This window comes from Brachionichthys hirsutus, unplaced genomic scaffold, assembly GCF_040956055.1.
Source record: "Brachionichthys hirsutus isolate HB-005 unplaced genomic scaffold, CSIRO-AGI_Bhir_v1 contig_916, whole genome shotgun sequence".
Lineage (NCBI taxonomy): Eukaryota > Metazoa > Chordata > Actinopteri > Lophiiformes > Brachionichthyidae > Brachionichthys > Brachionichthys hirsutus.
In genome coordinates, this window is record NW_027180327.1 from 426866 (window position 1) to 445928 (window position 19063).

The 19063-nt window shown below is 43.2% G+C and overlaps 1 protein-coding gene across 1 annotated transcript; it reads left to right on the plus strand.

Moving 5' to 3' along the window:
- Positions 1 to 4537: 4537 nt before the first annotated feature.
- On the plus strand, positions 4538 to 18938 carry LOC137912845 (activin receptor type-1C-like). Its single transcript, XM_068756976.1, has 9 exons — positions 4538 to 4607; positions 7425 to 7655; positions 13587 to 13829; positions 14460 to 14690; positions 14792 to 14959; positions 15889 to 16045; positions 16809 to 16933; positions 17367 to 17497; positions 18813 to 18938. The coding sequence occupies exons 1-9, from the start codon at positions 4538 to 4540 to the stop codon at positions 18936 to 18938; spliced, it is 1482 nt and encodes a 493-aa protein (XP_068613077.1).
- Positions 18939 to 19063: the final 125 nt, after the last annotated feature.

Genomic DNA, 19063 nt, shown 5'->3' on the forward strand with positions numbered 1-19063 from the left:
GTCCACTGCTTTGACCCACACACTATATATAGATAGATTCTTCAACAAGTCTTGAATAGATTGATGCTAATTTCTTGACAATATTTGTTAGACTGTGATTATCCCTGGACTTTATACGTAGCACTGTTTTCAAGTCAAAGCGTCACAGGAAGCGTCACAGGAAGTGACGTCACGCTGCACGCGTTACCGTTCCTGTGTGTAGGAGAGGGGGCTCACTGTGCCACAGCGTAACTCCAGATCTGATAGATATATGAGAATGACTATCCATATGTCTCCGAGTACTGATCGGGTCTGCAAGCACGTGATCGGGCTCGATTTCCGATCACGTGATTGGAAATAGGGACGTCCCTAATTTTTTCCCTTTCGTTATTCAGTAAAAACATTCTCATTCATCCTCAGTTTAATCACATTTCATGACAATATATTACATAACAGTTGACATTCTTTATCTCCCTGACTTGATTTAGCATTATTCCTGGTTTAGATTATTACAACTGTTTTTGGCTCTTTCACATCCCTTGAGTTTGGTCCACTAGCTTTTATTTGAGGATCATCAGTAGCATCATTTGTTTCCAGTTGAACTTTCTCCTCCGTGACCACTTTAACATCCAATAGAAACTTTTACTCACTGGATAGACCTGCCATAAAGTGGACTATTACATATACTGGCCTTCCAGTAGAAGGCCCATTCCGTATTCCAGTGGCTGCCTCTGGTCTTGCCAGTACCGGCTGTAAACTGAAATGTAGCAGATGTCCATCAGAAACGGCTGCTGATGGTTCCCAGACTGATTAATATTCCGGAGTGGTCCTGGTCCAGATGATGCCTGACAGTGCAGAGACGCCCTGCTAGCGCACACCAACAGCTGTTGGACTGTCTTCACTGACTGTCCCCATATTCAGTGTCATTTGATCCATCCTGTTTCCACAGAGCTCAGTCTGTGCTGATTATGTGGCCCGATATCCACGACAGTCCTGGTAAATATCTATATTTTTTAAAATAGGTATTGATTTTTGTTTTCTGAATTTAAATGTCTAATTGTTTACAGGGAACATGACAGTCCAGATTTATGCGGTTGAACTCTTTCACTCATTCATGTCGACTGGGATTAGGTTTAGTTCACGCTTTGCCTCCTCCTGGTGGGCTGACCATGGAAGAGCAGGACCAACCCGGTGCCAGGCTGAGTTTATCGTGCAGCACACTCATTCAGTAATCTGAGGTTTACTTTCATCTTGGGTGGAACGGGTTGTTAGCAGGGCTATTTCAGTTTTGCTGACCTGAGTTCTGCTCACATCCAACCACATCTTTTTTTTCTTTTTTTTTTTTTTTTATTTATTTATTTATTTATTTTTTCTTTTTACCTTGTCTGCATTCGTGCTCCACAGTGACGGACATAACGTCAGTCACTGCTGGAGTTCTATGCAATTTTTATTCTTATAGTGATTGTGACCGTCACCTGCCCTCTTGGCAGCCTAGCCTATTCCTATTTTATTTGTTTTATTACCTGCTTACCGCCGTAGAGGGCTGTGCACACCGCAGTGAACATACAACATGAACAAACAAAAAGTGACAAATACACAGTGTTCTGAGAAGAAAGTGCAATGGATTTATTTGTGCCCCTTAATTCTACCCCTTCCATCCAATCATCACCAAGAGTTGTCCCAATACACCAGGTTCACATTCGTCTCTAGAGGAAAGTATGGATCACCAAGTTCTCAGATCTGAAGAAAAAGAGAGAGAGCATAGTGAGAGCCACAAGCACTAACCCAGCAACCTCCACTAACTCAGAGATCTGTGTGCGGGGTTGACTCTCTAAACGAGTTTTAATAGGTGCTGGAGTGGTGGATCTGGCATGCGTGAAACCTCCACCTAAGAACGGGGCAGCCATCCCGGACCCAACAATGGCGACATAAGCCCCCAGATCACCCCAAGCAGCTACAGCAACCCAAGAACGACCACCATGGCCCCACCAGAGCCACACGCAGAAGAACCAGTCCAGGGCCCGGGGGCGACTTACACCAACACAGCCGACGAAACCTAGGCCAGCGCAGCGGCACGGGGCACAGCGGGCCGGCCTGGCGCCCCACCAGCACCCAACACCACGCCCCCCCCAACCACCCGCCCCCCTCCCAGCACCCTCCACCCATCCCACACACCCCCCAGTCCCCCAGCCCCCCCCACGGCCCAGCCCCCCCCCACCCCCCCCCCCACCACCCACCCCCACCCCCCGCGCCCCCCCGCCCCCTCCCCCCCACCGCACCCCCCCCCCACCGCCGAGCTCGGGCAACCCCCCAACCCAGCGAACCAGCGTCTGGGGAACGGGAGTAGACAGTGCAGGGGCTTCAGCCCTATCCGACCCTATACAGCCATTTGGGAGGAGAGTATTATTCCCTGGGATGGAGAGTAGGGAGCAGGAGGCCGGACCACCGTCCCACCCCAAGCCCAGCCCGCTAAGGCCCCACATGCCGCGCCAAGGCCAAAAATAAATAAATTGATTATGAACCCCCCCCCATACCCTGTCTATATGGCTCCCCAGATCCCAGACTGGGGAACCCTCCCAACACCGTGAATGTGTGGACACCCAGGTGCTATATACACATGTATGTAGTGCGTTAAAATTTGGGGCAGGAGGGGCCAGACAGGGAATGCGGAGGAGGGCAACGGCGCACTCCTGCCCTGCGCCCTCCCCCTTATCTCCCCGCCTAGCACCCGCGTAACCCCATGTGGTGCGTAACCAACCAGGCACAGCAAGCAGCTGCCGGTCATGTGAATTGATCTTTGGTCATTTTATTAGCTGAAGCTTTTTTTTTTTAATATAATTATGCCTCTTGAGTCAAGCACCAACAATGACGAGTATTTTATATGTGAATATTGTAGCTTTGCCATGCAATGATTGTGCCATTTTAATTTTTGTTTGGTTTGTTTTGTTAAAAAGAGGTTTATATGACACACTTTCTTGCATGAATGCGTGTTTAAATCACATTACCATAAGACAGACGCTTGACCAGTGCATGTTAGTTTAACTGGCCCCCGTGAAAGTATACTCTAAAAAGGATTTAAGAGTGTTTCTCTGCACATTTTCCTGGGCAGTTTGTGATCTATGAGAATAGCAACTCCTGATTTGTTGCTCGTCCGTGTTGTATTGTTCTCTCAATTTAATCAGTAACAAAAAAAACACCAAAGACAAAAGTACAAGTTTCTCAGGGAAAAAAATCCTAATCAGTAGTTGAATATCCAAAATTAGGCTGCCAATTTGCACCATCAGTCCTCCTGACCACCACCGACATTCACTCGCTCACTACATTCACACAGGCAAAGAGGGACAGTGAAGGTTAGACGTTTGAGACGAGGTCAGAGAGGCCAGACTTCGATGGTTTGGACATGTCCAGAGGAGAGACGGGGACTATATCTGTAGAAGGATGCTGAGGATGGAACTGCCAGGGAACAGGGCTAGAGGTCGACCCAGGAGAAGATACATGGACATAGTGAGGGAGGACATGAGAGTGGCTGGTGTTGGGGAGGACGATGCAAAGGACAGGGTGAAGTGGAGAACGTTGATTTGCTGTGGGGACCCCTCACGGGACAAGCCGAAAGTACAGTAGTAGTAGTACCTGGATAGTACCTGGATATAGTACCTGACTGCAGCGCCGACGGACTTCGTCAGTGACGTGAGTCTTGCCCCAGCAGCCCCTGACACGCTGGTCTGTGTCGTGTTTAACTTGAGGTTCCTCATCGTTATTCTGCAAACATCACAAACCGCATCTTGTCTGTTTGTGAGTGATGGGGCAGAGTGCCGCTCCGTTTACGTATTACGCACTTACCCAGGCGGAAGAAAAAGTAGTTCCCACCAATCACATCATTTTGGCCGGATCGCAATAGTTTAGTTACTTTCCACTGTGTTCCTGTTAATGATATGCATTACCTGAAATGATTGAAGTGTCGATATTTTGATTTGAGAATCGATTTTAGGGCATAAAGAGCTGGTATCGGAAGTATCGCTCAGCACTCATCTGGAATTAGTCGCTATTTCATCCCCAAAGACAAACAAACTATTGTATCTCTAACCCTGCAGTCATATTCATATGCGCTCGTTCAATTCTTGTCACGGGCTTGTTTTTCCTTCGTTTCATATTATACTTCCAAATGAACAAACTCTTCCTTATCCCTGCCATAATGTATTCATGCTAATATGAACAATTTGACCTGGTTTCCAACGACACCAACCTTTGTGAATAAATGAATGAAATGAGAGTTGAAGTAAAGTTCCTCTTCATTCGGCGGTCGTTTTACTGGAGCCTTCCCTTCCATGGATGCGCAGCGCGCTCACATGTCTCCATCAGAGGTCTCTGCAGCGCTAATCCGCTTAATCCCAGTCAGCAGAGGCGGAGCAAACCATTTACAGTTTCATTCCTGCATGCAGTGTCAGGCGTGTGTGCGTGGCGTGTGCGTGACGGACCTCCCCGTGATGTAGCGTGTGTGTTCTCCAGGGTGGCTTGTGTGCACGGTGCGTCGGAGGGGGGAGCAGATGCCGCTCTTGCCATGACTTGCTCCAGGACGCAGAGCCTTCAAGCGGCGTTGATCCTTCTGTCTGTCGCCCAGCTGACCGCAGGTAAAGTGGGAGACCAGGGGCGACCGTGACATGGGTCAACAGGAAGCTATAATTGCACCATTTAACACATCGACGTGGCTTGTTAAATATTGAGTTATGTTAACTCAGTCAATCATCGCGTGATAATTGCACAACATTGTATGATTAACATTTCATTAGGGTTCATTGTCACGTCTGTTCTGAAACCATGCGTCACAAGTTGTTCCAAAAGTTCTTATCAAGGCTGCTAAAGAACTACTTTGGTTAGACCTGCAGTTTAAACCTTATTTCAAGACGTACAGAATTGTTTTTTTTTTTTTATCATCTGCGAAGTCCAATTCCTTAAAATGTTTTCCTCAGTTGTTATTCTGCAACACGTGATTCATTTAAATTAATTCTGGTTGTCGTTACACAGCTTGTTTTATTTTTGTATAAGTGTGTGAATAAATTGGGATTCTGAAGTCTTTCATAAATGGACTCTCCAGGCTGGACGCTTGTTGTATCCCATAAAGGAATACGTGAGAAATGCAGCTGTGATGTTGCTCAACCTGTTAGTTAGACTGAATGTCAAGGAGCTCCGATGATCATTTGATGTAAAAATACGATACGGAACAGTGAAAGGATACAATATTAGGACATCATATGGAAAATATATTTATTTTAATAATACATGTATTTATATAGCCCTTTCAAGATACTCAAAGATCCTTTACATTCACGTCTGGGGATGTAAAGGATAGCAGGAGAACCTGGAGAAAAAACCCACACATGTATGGGAGAACATGCAAACTCCACGCATACAGCGCTACCCACTGCACCAAGTTTACTATGGTTTTCTGCTCACTTTGGTGCGCTGTCATTGTGCTGGTTGTGTTGTTTTTTTTTGTGCATGTATTTTTTTTATTTTGCATATTGAATGCACATTTGGTTTTTCATGATTAAGCTCTTCCTTTAGTGTCTCATAAATGCTAAACAATGTCAAATAATTATAATACACTGTATATTTGTAATATTCTTTCCTAACAGCACACATGATTAAAGATGTACCAGTAATATGTTCAATTACTATTCGGCTTTAAAATGTCACACAAATGATTTTTATACCCCAGATGCAGAGCCACAAGTCACAGTATATTTAACCATAATCAAATAATTGCTGTCATCGAAAGAGTTGTTGCCCATCAACTCCCAGATATTCTTCCAAAGTGAAACATATTTGTCGTGTTTTCATTCACCTGAACTGAAGTCGTGATCTCTGCGTTCGCCTACTGATTCTGTCGAGAGGTCTGTGTTGTTGCTGCTGGATGAACTTTACAACGTCCACCAAGTACAAAAGAATCAGTGCATTTGCAGCATTTGCTAAAAGCTATGGCACCTAGTGATTTGAAAAGATTAAGCATCTTGACATAAATGAAGGAAAGGTTCTTTCGATGTACTACTCTTAAGATGATCAACAGATTGAGGAACACATTTGTGGTTTAGTTATTGTTGTTCTATTCCATGAGATGTGTTGAGTTTAAGATGCAGAACAATGCCTGCCTCTTGAAGTATTGATCACTACATCTTGGTTGTTGAGCAGCAAAACTCTTTTTGGGTATTTCAGAGATAAATTATTTTCTCCACATCTGTTCAGTGAGAGAGTTTCTCTGTGGCGTGTCCCAGCCTTCAATCCTTGCTCCCATCATATTATCTTTCTGAATAATCGCCTCCAATCAAATAATGACTAAGTGCTATTGAAATGTTTAATGAATGTTGCTGAAGAGTTTATTATATTATTCTGGTTCATGCTGTGCTTATATATATGAATAGCATCTGTCTTTAATGCTTTATTTATATCTTCTACCACCATGACTGCTACTTGAATGATACATAAGTGTACTTTTTAATTCAAATGCACAGCCATAGCAACCAACCCTCCGAACGGAATTGCTTAACAACCTTGAAGGATGATCACCTTTTCAGATCTCATTTAAAATATATTTACTGAATCCATGCACAGGTCTTGAAACTTAATATTGAAACCCAAGTAAAAAAATATATGAAGAACTAGAAAACGACAATCAGAGATTGCAGACCCTCGCCTCCAAAAGACTATTCGTTCTTGTGAGACAGTAAACAGGGCTTCCGGATCAGAGGGGCCAAACCTGCTCTGGCTTGCTGCTCCGGAACGTACTACAAGACTCCTTCTGGACTCTTTTTCCCATCATGCCATTCGTGTCCCTCCCTCTTAAAGTGGCAGTTTACAGCACAGGCACAATTCCAGATATAAAAATAATTCTAGAATCTGGATCCAGATCCGGATCAACGCCATTCTCGGGGAGGACCGAGCCACGGACAGAACCTTGCTTGTGTAAAAAATTCAAGTCGATTGGGTTACTAGTTTTTGAGTTATGCGCTCGGACAGACAAACAGACAAACAAACAGACAAACAAACGCACCCAATTGCAATACCCTCGCTTCCGCTTCGGCGAGGGTAAATATAAGTGTTTGATGCATTTTTACACAATGAGCAACCAATTCATCACTCTCGGTCTTGCCAAACAAAACATGATGGCAGCTCCATGTAGAAGACAATATTATCTGGGTGTTAAACTAAGAGGCATTACAGTGGTACCTCCATCTCCAGCCATTTAAGAGCATGAACCTCTTTATATAATGAGGAAAACCTGCCCTGAAAGAGTTAAATACCACTGACGATGGCCGGTTTTTCAAATGACTGTTTGTCTAGTGTCCTTTTTCTACTCAGTAATTTCACAACTCCATTTAATTGTGTCTACTGCAGAAGGTCTGTGAGGAAAAGCATTATCTAACCATCTCAACTAATCCAATTGCTTTCAGGTCTGAAGTGTGTATGCCAGCTGTGTGCCAACCATACTTGTGAGACGACTGCAGATGGCGCCTGTTGGAACTCGGTGATGCTGGTTGACGGGACGGAGAAGACGGTCAAGTCCTGCCTGTCACCGTCTGAAATGAAGGGCCAGCTCTTCTGTTACAGTTCCCGAAATGTCTCCAAGAGGAACTGCTGCTTCACTGATTTCTGCAACAACAAGACGCTGCACCTCCAGCCAGGTAAAGCCAGCCGGATGCTTTTTAAATGATCTCACATCTATCACTGGTCGCCTCCGCAGAGGCAGGGGTCATGTGATCGCCGCCGTTTGTATGTCTGTCCGGCCGGCAGTCATGTTGGCAAGATGACCCAAAATGTTCTGGACAGATCCTGGTTAGATTCTCAGGAAATGTTGTGAATGTTACCAGGAACAGTTGATTACATTTTGAGATCCTGGATTCTAGCTCCATTGACTGAAATTTCCAGTAACATTGCAGTCAATGGAGCTTCAAAATTTGTCCCTCAATATCTCGGTTTGATTGACCAATGTTTATCAAATTTAACAGTCATGTAGGGTGAGGACTTTTACCACTGAATGTAATCCGGATCTGATCCGGATCGTGGCTACTGTCACAATCCAGATTTTCCCATTTACTTACAATGGAGGCTTTCTCAAAAATATTATCTTGCATTTAATTCAATCACCAAAAGTCAGTCATAAAGGGGTCCGATATGCACTATCATGCAAAAATGTTTTCTCGATCTGATCCAGAATGAGGACAGGAAGAAATATGACATTTTAACATTAAAACCCGTTTGTGAGGGTTACTATGTTGTTGAACTGAACGAGACGGACCTGTTCCACATCTCACCTGATCAGCTCCTATCTCTCTGTTCCGTCAGTGTTTTCAGGCTCTCCTGTTATGTCGTCCCGTATTCCCTAGTTCTGTAAATATTAAATATTATTTAAATATTCACAACTAAATAATTTTGTTTTTGGCCTTTACCAAGACACTGTGGAATTAGTAGTGGGCAAACGGATTTGTTGTATCTTCAAATGCTACAGATCTAGAATTCTAGATCCAGAAGAATCCGCCATTATTGAAAGTGTGCTTTTTGTGAATAACTTCTAAACTAACAATGATATCAAAGTGAATCCAATTCCTAAATGTGTGTTTTCATGGTTAAGGAATCTAAAAATATAGATAAAAGAAATGTAGGGCCGGAGTTTAAAGTGCAAAGATACAAATGGAGTTCCATAGATAATGACTTCCACTTGTACCTGGGGGATGTTTGCGTTGACAGAGAACAGAGGTTAACAGCAAATATAATTATTTTAATTATCTGTCAACTCACACTGCTCTTCAACTGCGTGTCTGTGTTCAACAGAGCACAGAAACGAGGCATAAAAAACACCCTTTCCTATATAACACTTAAGCAGTCTTTTCGAAAAATCCAAAAGTGTTTGAAAAAGATGCACAAAAGAATAACATAAGATCTCTCTATGTATTATATATAGAGATAAAACGTCTGGAACAGGTCAGTTCCTGAGGCTTAGACCCCCTTTCTACACCATCAGATATTGGGGCGGTATGATCTATAGAAATATCAATCAGTGATCTAACATCAGAGTAATGCTACTGTCACAGCTGGAAACAAAGACGCTCCGTGAACTGTGAAACATGAATTCCCACAACCATTCAAGATGTTCAATACATCAATACAATACAGATAAACCAAATACACAGCAGAAACCGTTGGTCTTATCTACGCTATTGCAAAAGTAATCCAAGCTACTTGGTCAACAACATACAGAGAGTCGTTGGAGAAGAAGATCACAAGCCAAGTTCAAGAATGCCTGGAGGGAAGTTATCGGTCTAACGTTCCAAATAGTATCAGGAAAGACAGGTCCTGAGTGGGAAAGAAGCATAACCGGATGTCGTTAGGGAGACTCCTGGGGAGCAGAGGCCTGTTCCATAAAGACCCACCCAGCTCCAACAGAGCAACAGCACAAGAAGAGAAGCCAGCCAGTGCCCAGGCCGATCAGTATGGAAGGATGCAAGAGGCTTTGAACCTCTTCTTCTTCTTTAGCAGCACAAATAACTCTGTCATCAACTGCAGGCACTCGCCCAGAATGGCTAATGCAAAAAAAAGAAGAAGAAGAAATGTTTTTGTATTTTAATTCACCAGCTGAACTGAAGACGTGATCTCTTTAAACCTCGTGATTTCATCAGGAGAGCTGTGTTGATGTCTGAATAGAGGCAGCTTATTAAGCTCTAACACAGCTTTGATCATGACAGATCCATGCAAAGGAACACCTTCAAACAACTGGTCAATAACCTAACCTGGACAATGGGAATGCCACCAGAGGGTCAAAGCACCAGCCACGGGTCAACAAAGCATCACTTGAGACTCAGACGAGGGAAACTAACTCGAGCACTGCCTGGATTGTGTATTAAATGTCCTACGACCCACTGATCCAAACATGGGTAGTGGAGTGTCTGGTGCTATTTAAGGCTACCCGTGCTCTAGTAGCTCCAATATAAGAAGCCAATTCTAAGACCATGTCCTCAGGTTGCCGTATGCCCATCTCATGCAATCTACTGTCCCTGTAAATGACTGGATTGAATTCAAAACATCAGCAGAAATGAGAACAGTTCTGATCATAACAGCCCAAGAACAGGACCTAAGCACCGGATCCATTGGCGCAAGCTGGGACAGGATACTTCGAGAGACTCAGTCAAGTGACTTAACATGTCAAACAGTCTATCAGCTGCCGGCCAACCAACAGAGTGGTGCTTGACAAGGATCAGGATCAGAAGAGACCACCAGGTGCTGAAGCAACAGCTGGAACAGATGAGGAACGTGAAACCCAAAGTTGCACCAGTGATGATTAGAGCTTGAGAGACACATTACCACCCCCACGTGGGGATATATTTGTATTGAAGTTCTGTCAGGTTCTCTTGTCAACTTCTTCTTATTAGTACATGAGACTAATGATCTGTGTAAACAATTGGATTCCTGTGGCCCCATCTAGGGCTCCTAGTGCCGCCTGCGAGAATCCAATGCGCTTGAATGTAAACTACCGTAATTGCTGAACTATTATGCGCACCTGTGAAAAAGCCGCACCCACTGAATTAAAAAATATATATATTTTGTACTAAAATAAGCCGCACATATTCGTAAGCCGCAAGTGCATTGAGACAAATGATATTTAACGGAACACGGCTCGTAACGATATCCGCAGCAGGTCTCCAAGGTGAACAGCCTCTGGCATGTTAGAATAAGGGAAGTCGGCAAATCAGATCCGTAACTTCGGGATAAGGATTGGCTCTAAGGGCTGGGTCGGTCGGGCTGGGGTGCGAAGCGGGGCCGGGCTCGAGCCGCGGCTGGGGGATAAGTCGCCCCGTCGCCCTCCCCTCTCCGCCCGTCGGAGGCTGCGCGGCGCGCGCGCGCGCCTGGCGGGGTGTCCCCGTCCCCCTTGCCCCCGTGCCCCTCATCCTCCGTCCGCGGGAGCGTGGTGCGGCAGGGGTGGGGATGCCCGGGAGGTCGAGGGGGTGGGTTCCTTCCCCGCTACGCGGCGCGTCCGACGCCGCGTAGCGGATGGCGGACAGGCGGCGGGGACCGGGTACGGCGGTCCGGCGGCGGCGACTCTGGACGCGCGCCGGGCCCTTCTCGCGGATCTCCCCAGCTCCGCGCAAGCGGGGCTTTCCCTCCGGGCGGGCGGGCGTTAATTTTGTAACGAAAATAAATAGGCTTTAACGAAACACGGCTCGTAAAGAAAGTGGGAAAATATACGCAAATTTGCCGCGTCGTTGCATAAACCGCAAGGTTCAAAATATTGGAAAAAAGTAGCGGCTTGTACACCGGGAATTACGGTACGAATCGGACCCAGGAGGAGAGTCTGACTAGTGTCCTGTTCATTTTGGACTACCACACCAGTGCCACATACTCAACTCGGATGTTTGGCCAGTAGAATATCTCTTTATTCTTGGAATATCTGTGCTCTTTGTCACAGCAACTTCCTGTCCAAGGAGGATCCTTGGAAGCTCTGGACACGCGCAGCCTGGATCTGGAGTTTGAGATTCAGGCATGTTTCCTTCATGCTATTAGCACAAAGAGCGCTAGATGGGACTAGGATTTCCCATGGATAATCTGGTTGTGTCCCACTGTGAGAACATAGTGACAGCTTTACAAAATATTAGTCAGCCTATTTTAATGTTGCCCACCACAGCTTTGAATGAATTTGTTATTTCCCTTTTCCATTCCCAAAATACAAAAACAGCAATGTCTAAGCAGATATGAATCTGGTGGGCTGTGGACGGGACACAGACCCCAGTCGGTTAATGCCGCATGGCTCTGTGGTTACAGTATTCATTTGACAGCTACACCGGCCCCCTCGGTGTGGAATCTCCCACTCATTCTGACCCTGGCTAGACGAGGTTGTGGCTGATCCTGCTAGATCCTGTGACATAACAAATCGGGCAGAGGCAATGGACGGTGGTTAGTGATCCTCCCTCCATCCCTCCCTCGCTCCCCTGATTTATAAATAAATACTTTATCAGCCCCGTAGTCCTACTGCAAGTTAAAAGCCTCTCATGGCGTTGTTGGGTTGACGTTGGCCATAAAGCTGACACCAGTGGATATGGAATTCTGTGGAAAACAGTAAGAGACCAGAGATGCTGCTAACTTTCCACAATAAGAGTACGTTGATTTGATTTGTAATGCTTAGATTAAAGGAGGAAGAGCGGGTGAATTCCTCCGAAGACCAGACCATCTATTTGAAGACTGTCCAATGCTGCCAACTTTCATAGCAGGCGTCTTTTGAAGCATTTGGATCCTGAATTTGAACCCAGCATATGGACGCTGTAAAGAAGGCAACCTCAGGCTGCTCCCTGGTCACTTCAGATTTTCCATGGAACAAATCTCTGTCCACCGCCACTCCCTCCCACTTTTTTATTGGCAGCCAGATGTTCTTGTCACCTTTATATAAAATGTAAAATCGGAGAGTACAGTGCTTTGAATAATGGTTTCCTATAAAATACAATCATTTTCAAAAACAGTTTTCAGGGACCTTCAGTGATTTCCTTAAAATAAAATCATACACACCCCCTTGTCGGGCTGGGACTGATGACTGACACATGTTGGCATGACACTTGTAGGACTCTTGACTCTAGTTGGTTTCTGTGCATTAATATCCAAGGCGGTTATGTTTTTGATGTTTGCTTTTTTCCTTGCTTGTTTGTCTATTTGTTTACTGTGTGTTTTTATTACGGAAAAACTGCTGGATGGATTTTGATGAAAAATAAATAGCAAAAGATGTGTCTTTAGATCAAATTACATTTTGAGAGCAATCTGGATACCCGTACGAATAAGAAAAAAAACATGGATTTTCCAATTTAAAAAATCATAAAGGAATCCGGTATTCACTGTCATGCAAAATGTCTTTTGGATCTGATCCCCAATGAGGTCAGGAAGAAATAGTAAATATTAACATTGAAAACCGCATTTATGGATTCAAAAATCAGTGACGAATCATATCTTGTTTCCCCGACTGAACTTTGTTCCCTGGCACTTATTGAGTCTTTTGTCGGGATTACTGGTTGTTGGTACATCGCTTTGTCAGCTTGTCTATAAACCTCATATTGTCAAAGCACCCTGAGCTCTCCTCGTTTTGTTTGTGTCCAGGTTTCTTCTGTCCACCCACAGACAGAATGAAGGTCACAGAGAGAACTACCAGGTTACATTGTTCAGCCTAACCGCTATTTCTTGCAAGGCCTTGTGGTGCACCTGTTTGTAGTCTGTGCATTTAAAACGAATGGCTGTATCTGTTCATTATCTTTGATGCATGACATTTAGCATATGCATACATATATTTACCACATGCACAGTTCCCCTTGTTCTCGATTTTACTATGATGAACAAGATTATTGTCTTTTTTATTAACTCATGTTAAAGTGTTTTCTGAGAAGTGGCTCATCAGAATATTTGAGTGTTTTAAGTTCACAGCACACAACATGTACTTGACAATCGCCACCAGGGGGTGAAGTAAATCATGGGTGCTCATTGCTAATCATAATTACACAGTCCCTCTCATTCTAATGTTATTTGCATTAGCAACTCACTTGAGGGAAACAGTGGTGTTCAACGAGCGTTTCTTTGTGTGCCATCAGAGAGGCCTTCAGAAGAACCCGGCTGGAGCAGGCTGCAGCTAGTTGTGGTGATCCTGCTGCCCTGCTGCCTGCTGTGTTTGGCCATCCTGTTGGGGGTGCTTATTGTGCAGGGCTACCGCGCCACCTACAGCAGATCTCACAAACAGGACCCTGAAGAGCCTCTGGATGACCAAATGCTGATGTCACCAGATAAATGTCTCAAAGATCTCATCTGTGACATGACCACCTCTGGCTCTGGTTCTGGTAAGGGAAATGGTTCCACATGTCAGTAAACGTGGTATAACTGAAATAAAATAATTATCTCTGTCAAGGAGGTTATGTTTTTGAATCCGTTTGTCTGTTTGTTAGCGGGTTTAGAAAAACTGCTCATTAAATTTAAAGAGCGATCCGGATACTCGTCAGGGTAAAAATAAATATCTGGATTTTCCAATTTACCTATGATGGAGGTCTTTAAAAATATAGATAACTTCTTGTAAAATATGCATTCAGTTCACTCACCAAAAATCGCAGTCATAAAGGAGTCCGATATGCACTATCATGCAAAATGTCTTCTGAAACTGATCCAGAATGAGGTCATTAAGAAATATAAAATGTTAATATTGCAAACCCCTTTTATGGATTAAAAAAAAAGGTTAAAAATACACAATTCAACAATAATTACATTCGGATTCACTTTTATTTTTCATGGTTGGTGTAAAAAGATACAAAGAAAAATTTAGAACCTTTAAATGCTGATCCGGATCACCATGTTGATGTGCAAATCCGATTATGATGGTATTGAGCTGCTTGGTGGAGGTTTGTGCTCTCGGAGTGCTTTTCTAGTTACCGGTACACATAATATCATTTCATGGCGTTTTTTCGTGTGTCTTGCAGGTCTGCCACTGCTGGTCCAGCGGACAATAGCTCGGACAATTGTCCTACAGGAGACCATTGGGAAGGGTAGATTTGGGGAGGTGTGGCGGGGAAAGTGGCGAGGAGAAGATGTAGCTGTGAAGATTTTCTCCTCCAGGGATGAGAGGTCATGGTTCCGTGAAGCAGAGATTTATCAGACCGTCATGCTCAGACATGAGAACATTTTAGGCTTCATTGCTGCTGACAACAAAGGTGTGAGATCTAAATAAAGAAACCAAAGCTAATCTAGACAACACAAATTGTATGAGATACATGTGCCCACATGTGACTGGATTATTTTCCACCTGCTACAGATAATGGCTCGTGGACCCAGCTCTGGTTGGTGTCAGAGTACCATGAGCATGGCTCCCTGTATGACCACCTGAACAGGTATACGCTCTCTGTGGAAGGCATGATCATCCTTGCTTTGTCCATCGCCAGTGGCCTGGCTCATTTACACATGGAAATCATTGGCACACAGGGTAAGTGAATCAATATGTACTGTTACTTCTGTGTCCTGGTAATTTATGGTAATATTTTAAGATAATTTTTTTATTTTCTGAAACGAATTGGTTGTTTCGTCTCTAAATTGTAAAAAAAGAAATGCAAAAAAATAAGTTACTCAAATATCAAAGTAGTCTTTGTATGTCTAGCCTTAAATTACGGTGGCCCTGAAGTGCAAAACACAACAACAAATCGTAGCGCACACAATAAAGAAGGAATCGCGCAAACAAGAATACAAAACACACAAACAAGAATCGAAATCACGCAAACAAGAAATGAAATCACGCAAACAAGAATACAAAACACGCAAACAAGAATACAAAACACGCAAACAAGAATCGAAATCACGCAAACAAGAATACAAAACACGCAAACAAGAATACAAAACGCGATTCCTTATTTGTGTGTGTGTTTTTTCTTGTTTGCGCGATTCCTTATTTGTGTGTGTGTTTTTTTCTTGTTTGCGCGATTCCTTCTTTATTGTGTGCAATACGATTTGTTGTTGTGATTTGCACTTCAGGGCCACCGTATTAAATACATAAAAATAATTTAGCAAATACTATATAGAACATGCATCATATATATATATATATATATATCTGCTCTTTATGCAGCTTGATAAATTTTTGAAAGCATGAAAATTGATGGTGACATTTTTCAGTTGACTGAATAATCGATTGACCTACTTGTTTCCAGGATAGACAATTCACAGTAAGCCTATTATGATTAATCTGCGCTATTTCATTAACATTACTTTAATTCCTGTCTGCAATTAATTCTAACAGCAGTGGCGCAGGTGTTTTTTCCACATCCATTAATCCTGCCTTTTCATCCCCTCCTCATCACTGAAGGGTGACAGCAGTTTGATCACATTGTAAAGGACATCGGTGTTTCTTTCTGACTCCAGGGAAACCTGCTGTTGCTCACAGAGATCTGAAGTCTAAAAACGTGCTGGTGAAGAAGAATGGCACAGCAGCCATCGCTGATTTGGGTTTGGCTGTGAAACATGACTCGACTTCCAACATCATCGACATACCATCCAACAGCAGAGTGGGAACCAAGAGGTCGGATCTACATTACAAGACAACACATAAATAACATGCAAAATAGAAATGCAAAACCAAACTGCTGCAGCAGCTGGTTGAGGTTTTATCTCAGGCACCGCTTCCTGTAAGGATCCATAATGCACAGTCGGTCCCACCTGGGATTCCTAAATGAATATGCTGCTTGTTAACACGCGTTACTCACACGCAACTTTGCAATAAAGGGATGTTTGGTGTTATTGAAGGTCTGGTGAGGGAAAAAGTTCAACAAAAATCTCATTAAACCAAAGTAACAAGTTATTTTGTATTAGAAAGCACAATGCAGGGATGATGCCACACTTTTTAAAAGCAAGTGTCTCATACTTATTCATATTCTCTTTGTTGTTCTTTTATTCTCACTCTATTTTCTTATTCTTCTTTTTTATTCTCATTCTCTTTCTTATTTTATTATTATGCTCATTCTTTTATGCTTATGCTTTTATTCTTATACTTTTATTCTTATTATTTATTTTTATTCTTATTATCATTCTCATTTTATTCTTTTATTCTTATTCTTTTATTCTTTCTTATTCTTACAAAGTATACAGTAATTGGGAATTTGTACACTTTTCTGTAACATCAAGTGATTAAAACTCAGGCTTTTTTGTACAATTTCTCCATTTGTTAGACTTCCAGCTCATCTGGGGAAAAAGATTTGTGACAAACAGGCTCACAAATCAGTGATGGATATTTGAAGCACGGGCTAATTTATTATATTAGCCCTTAATCAGTTTGCTCTTTGCAGGTACATGGCCCCGGAAATCCTGGATGAGACAATCAATATGCACAGCTTTGAGTCTTTTAAACGGGCAGATATCTACTCGCTAGGTTTGGTGTTCTGGGAACTGGCCCGAAGATGCTCTGTTGGAGGTACTTTAAAACGCACACACAGAAATATTTAATGGACTGGTCTTCAGCAAAATTACGCCATACCAAAATTAGCCAAACGCGACACCACAGATGAAACTCTAATTTCAGTCGGCTTGTTTGTAGTACGCTGTACATCATTATTGCCACCAAATAGTTCAGTTTCTGTGTATTTTTTTTTTATCTGTTAGTAGCATATTTACTGAAATGATTCTTAACTGATTTGCATCTCATTATTTAGAGTCAAAGAAACAACACGCTGGATTTTAGCAGTGACTCGGTTCATCGGCGAGAAGCAGAACTTTCTGAGAGTCAGACCGTGACTACCTATTGATTTTACGTGCTTATTCCGTAATCGGGGAACTGAGGCACCTTGGTGAAGGTTGCTCTCTGAAAAGCACGATGGACTAAATCCACGTCTTTGTGACTTTCTCAGGACTTCAGGAAGATTTTCAGCTGCCTTATTATGACCTGGTGCCTTCTGATCCCACCATTGAAGACATGAGGAAGGTGGTGTGTGAGCAGAAACTCAGACCGAACATTCCCAACCAGTGGCAGAGCTGTGAGGTGAGAAAGCAAACCCTCAGATGTGTCATCATATAAGTTATCATGGTATGGTAAATGTGGCGTGTGTTTTCAGTTTTTAAAGTCATATACAGAGGGAAACAGACTAAGTTAACGACGTGTATGAGCACAATCTAATCCACTAACTGGAAAATGCATTATTTAAACATTTTTAGCGTTCAAGCTCCTTTCACTTGTGACTGAAACCACTACTAGCAGCACTACAAACCCAAATAAATAATCAAGCTACAGAAACGTTTTTGTCGATTGGTGACGACAAAGCTTTTTAAAATTCTCAGCAGCGCTTTGATGAGTCCAATTTGTGTGGATCTAAAAGGAACAGCCTGAACCTCTGAACTATGATGAGATCGGTTAGATGAGCTACAAGTTTGTGATTAGCGACTGCAAATGTCTGAAATGAGCAAAACAATTTGGACGAACTGAAATGAAATCATCCTGGGTGTTTCACAGTTTTGTTAAATCCTTATTCTAAGTCATGATGATTTTGTACTAGTGCAGTTTTTACTGGGATTAAGTACAATGAAGGGGGGGGGGGGGGGGGGACCCTTTTTAAAAATGTTATAAAAATATATATAATCAAATGTGAAAGCCCCTGAATTGTCAGTAATAATGTTTTCATTTATCAGTCAAAGTATAACACAAACGAGTGCTTTTTGTGTGGTCGAACATCTTGTGGTTTGGAGGAGCCTTGGTCCAAAATTAACGACAACCACTTCAAGGCAGCAGCGGTCGGTTTTGTGCCAGTTATACAAAAGGAATATGTAAACCGCTTTCAGGTTCTCTAAAGTCCAAAACTCTTGTGGTTTAGATAAAAATAAATAAGAGAGTACCAAAGCATGAATGCCCTGGAGGAGAGCGTGTCTGAAATGATGAGCCTCGTGCGCTTTTAATTGATAATCAGGCTTTGTTCCACTTTATTAATGTAAATATGGCCATTTGGAATGGGCTTGAATGTGTTTTTCTTGGATGAAATGTTGCACAAACTAGTCCAATACTGAATAACTCAAAGATGAATCTCTTTCCGACAAGTAAGGCTAACACTGAAGTGTGTTTAACTCCATTATTATTATTATTACACTAAAAGAAAGGAACGCCATAACGAAGTAAATGAATAATACAGAGGTTGTGCCTTAAAAGCTTTGACAATCAGCCCAGCGGGGCTGACTCCTGATTTATTATTACTCAGCAAAGCTATTATTGCTCAGGCTGTTCAAGTTAAAAACATGACTTTTCAGCTTTCTGTCATGACGGTGTGGCTTTAACACAAATCCATATTTCCTTCTTGCTGATGCGCCAGGCTTTGCGTGTGATGGGCAAACTGATGAGGGAGTGCTGGTACGCCAACCCTTCCGCTCGACTCACTGCTCTGCGGGTCAAGAAGACTGCGTCTCAGCTGTCTGCCGTCAAGGACGCCAAAGATTAGATTGATGTATTACCCTGCAGATCAGCACCAGTGCCGGTCGGTGCTGGTCCAGTGAGATGGACTAAGGGCAGCAGAAAGGCGAACAGGGAGAAAGTGTCGGCTGCAGCTGCACGAGGCTGCCCCCT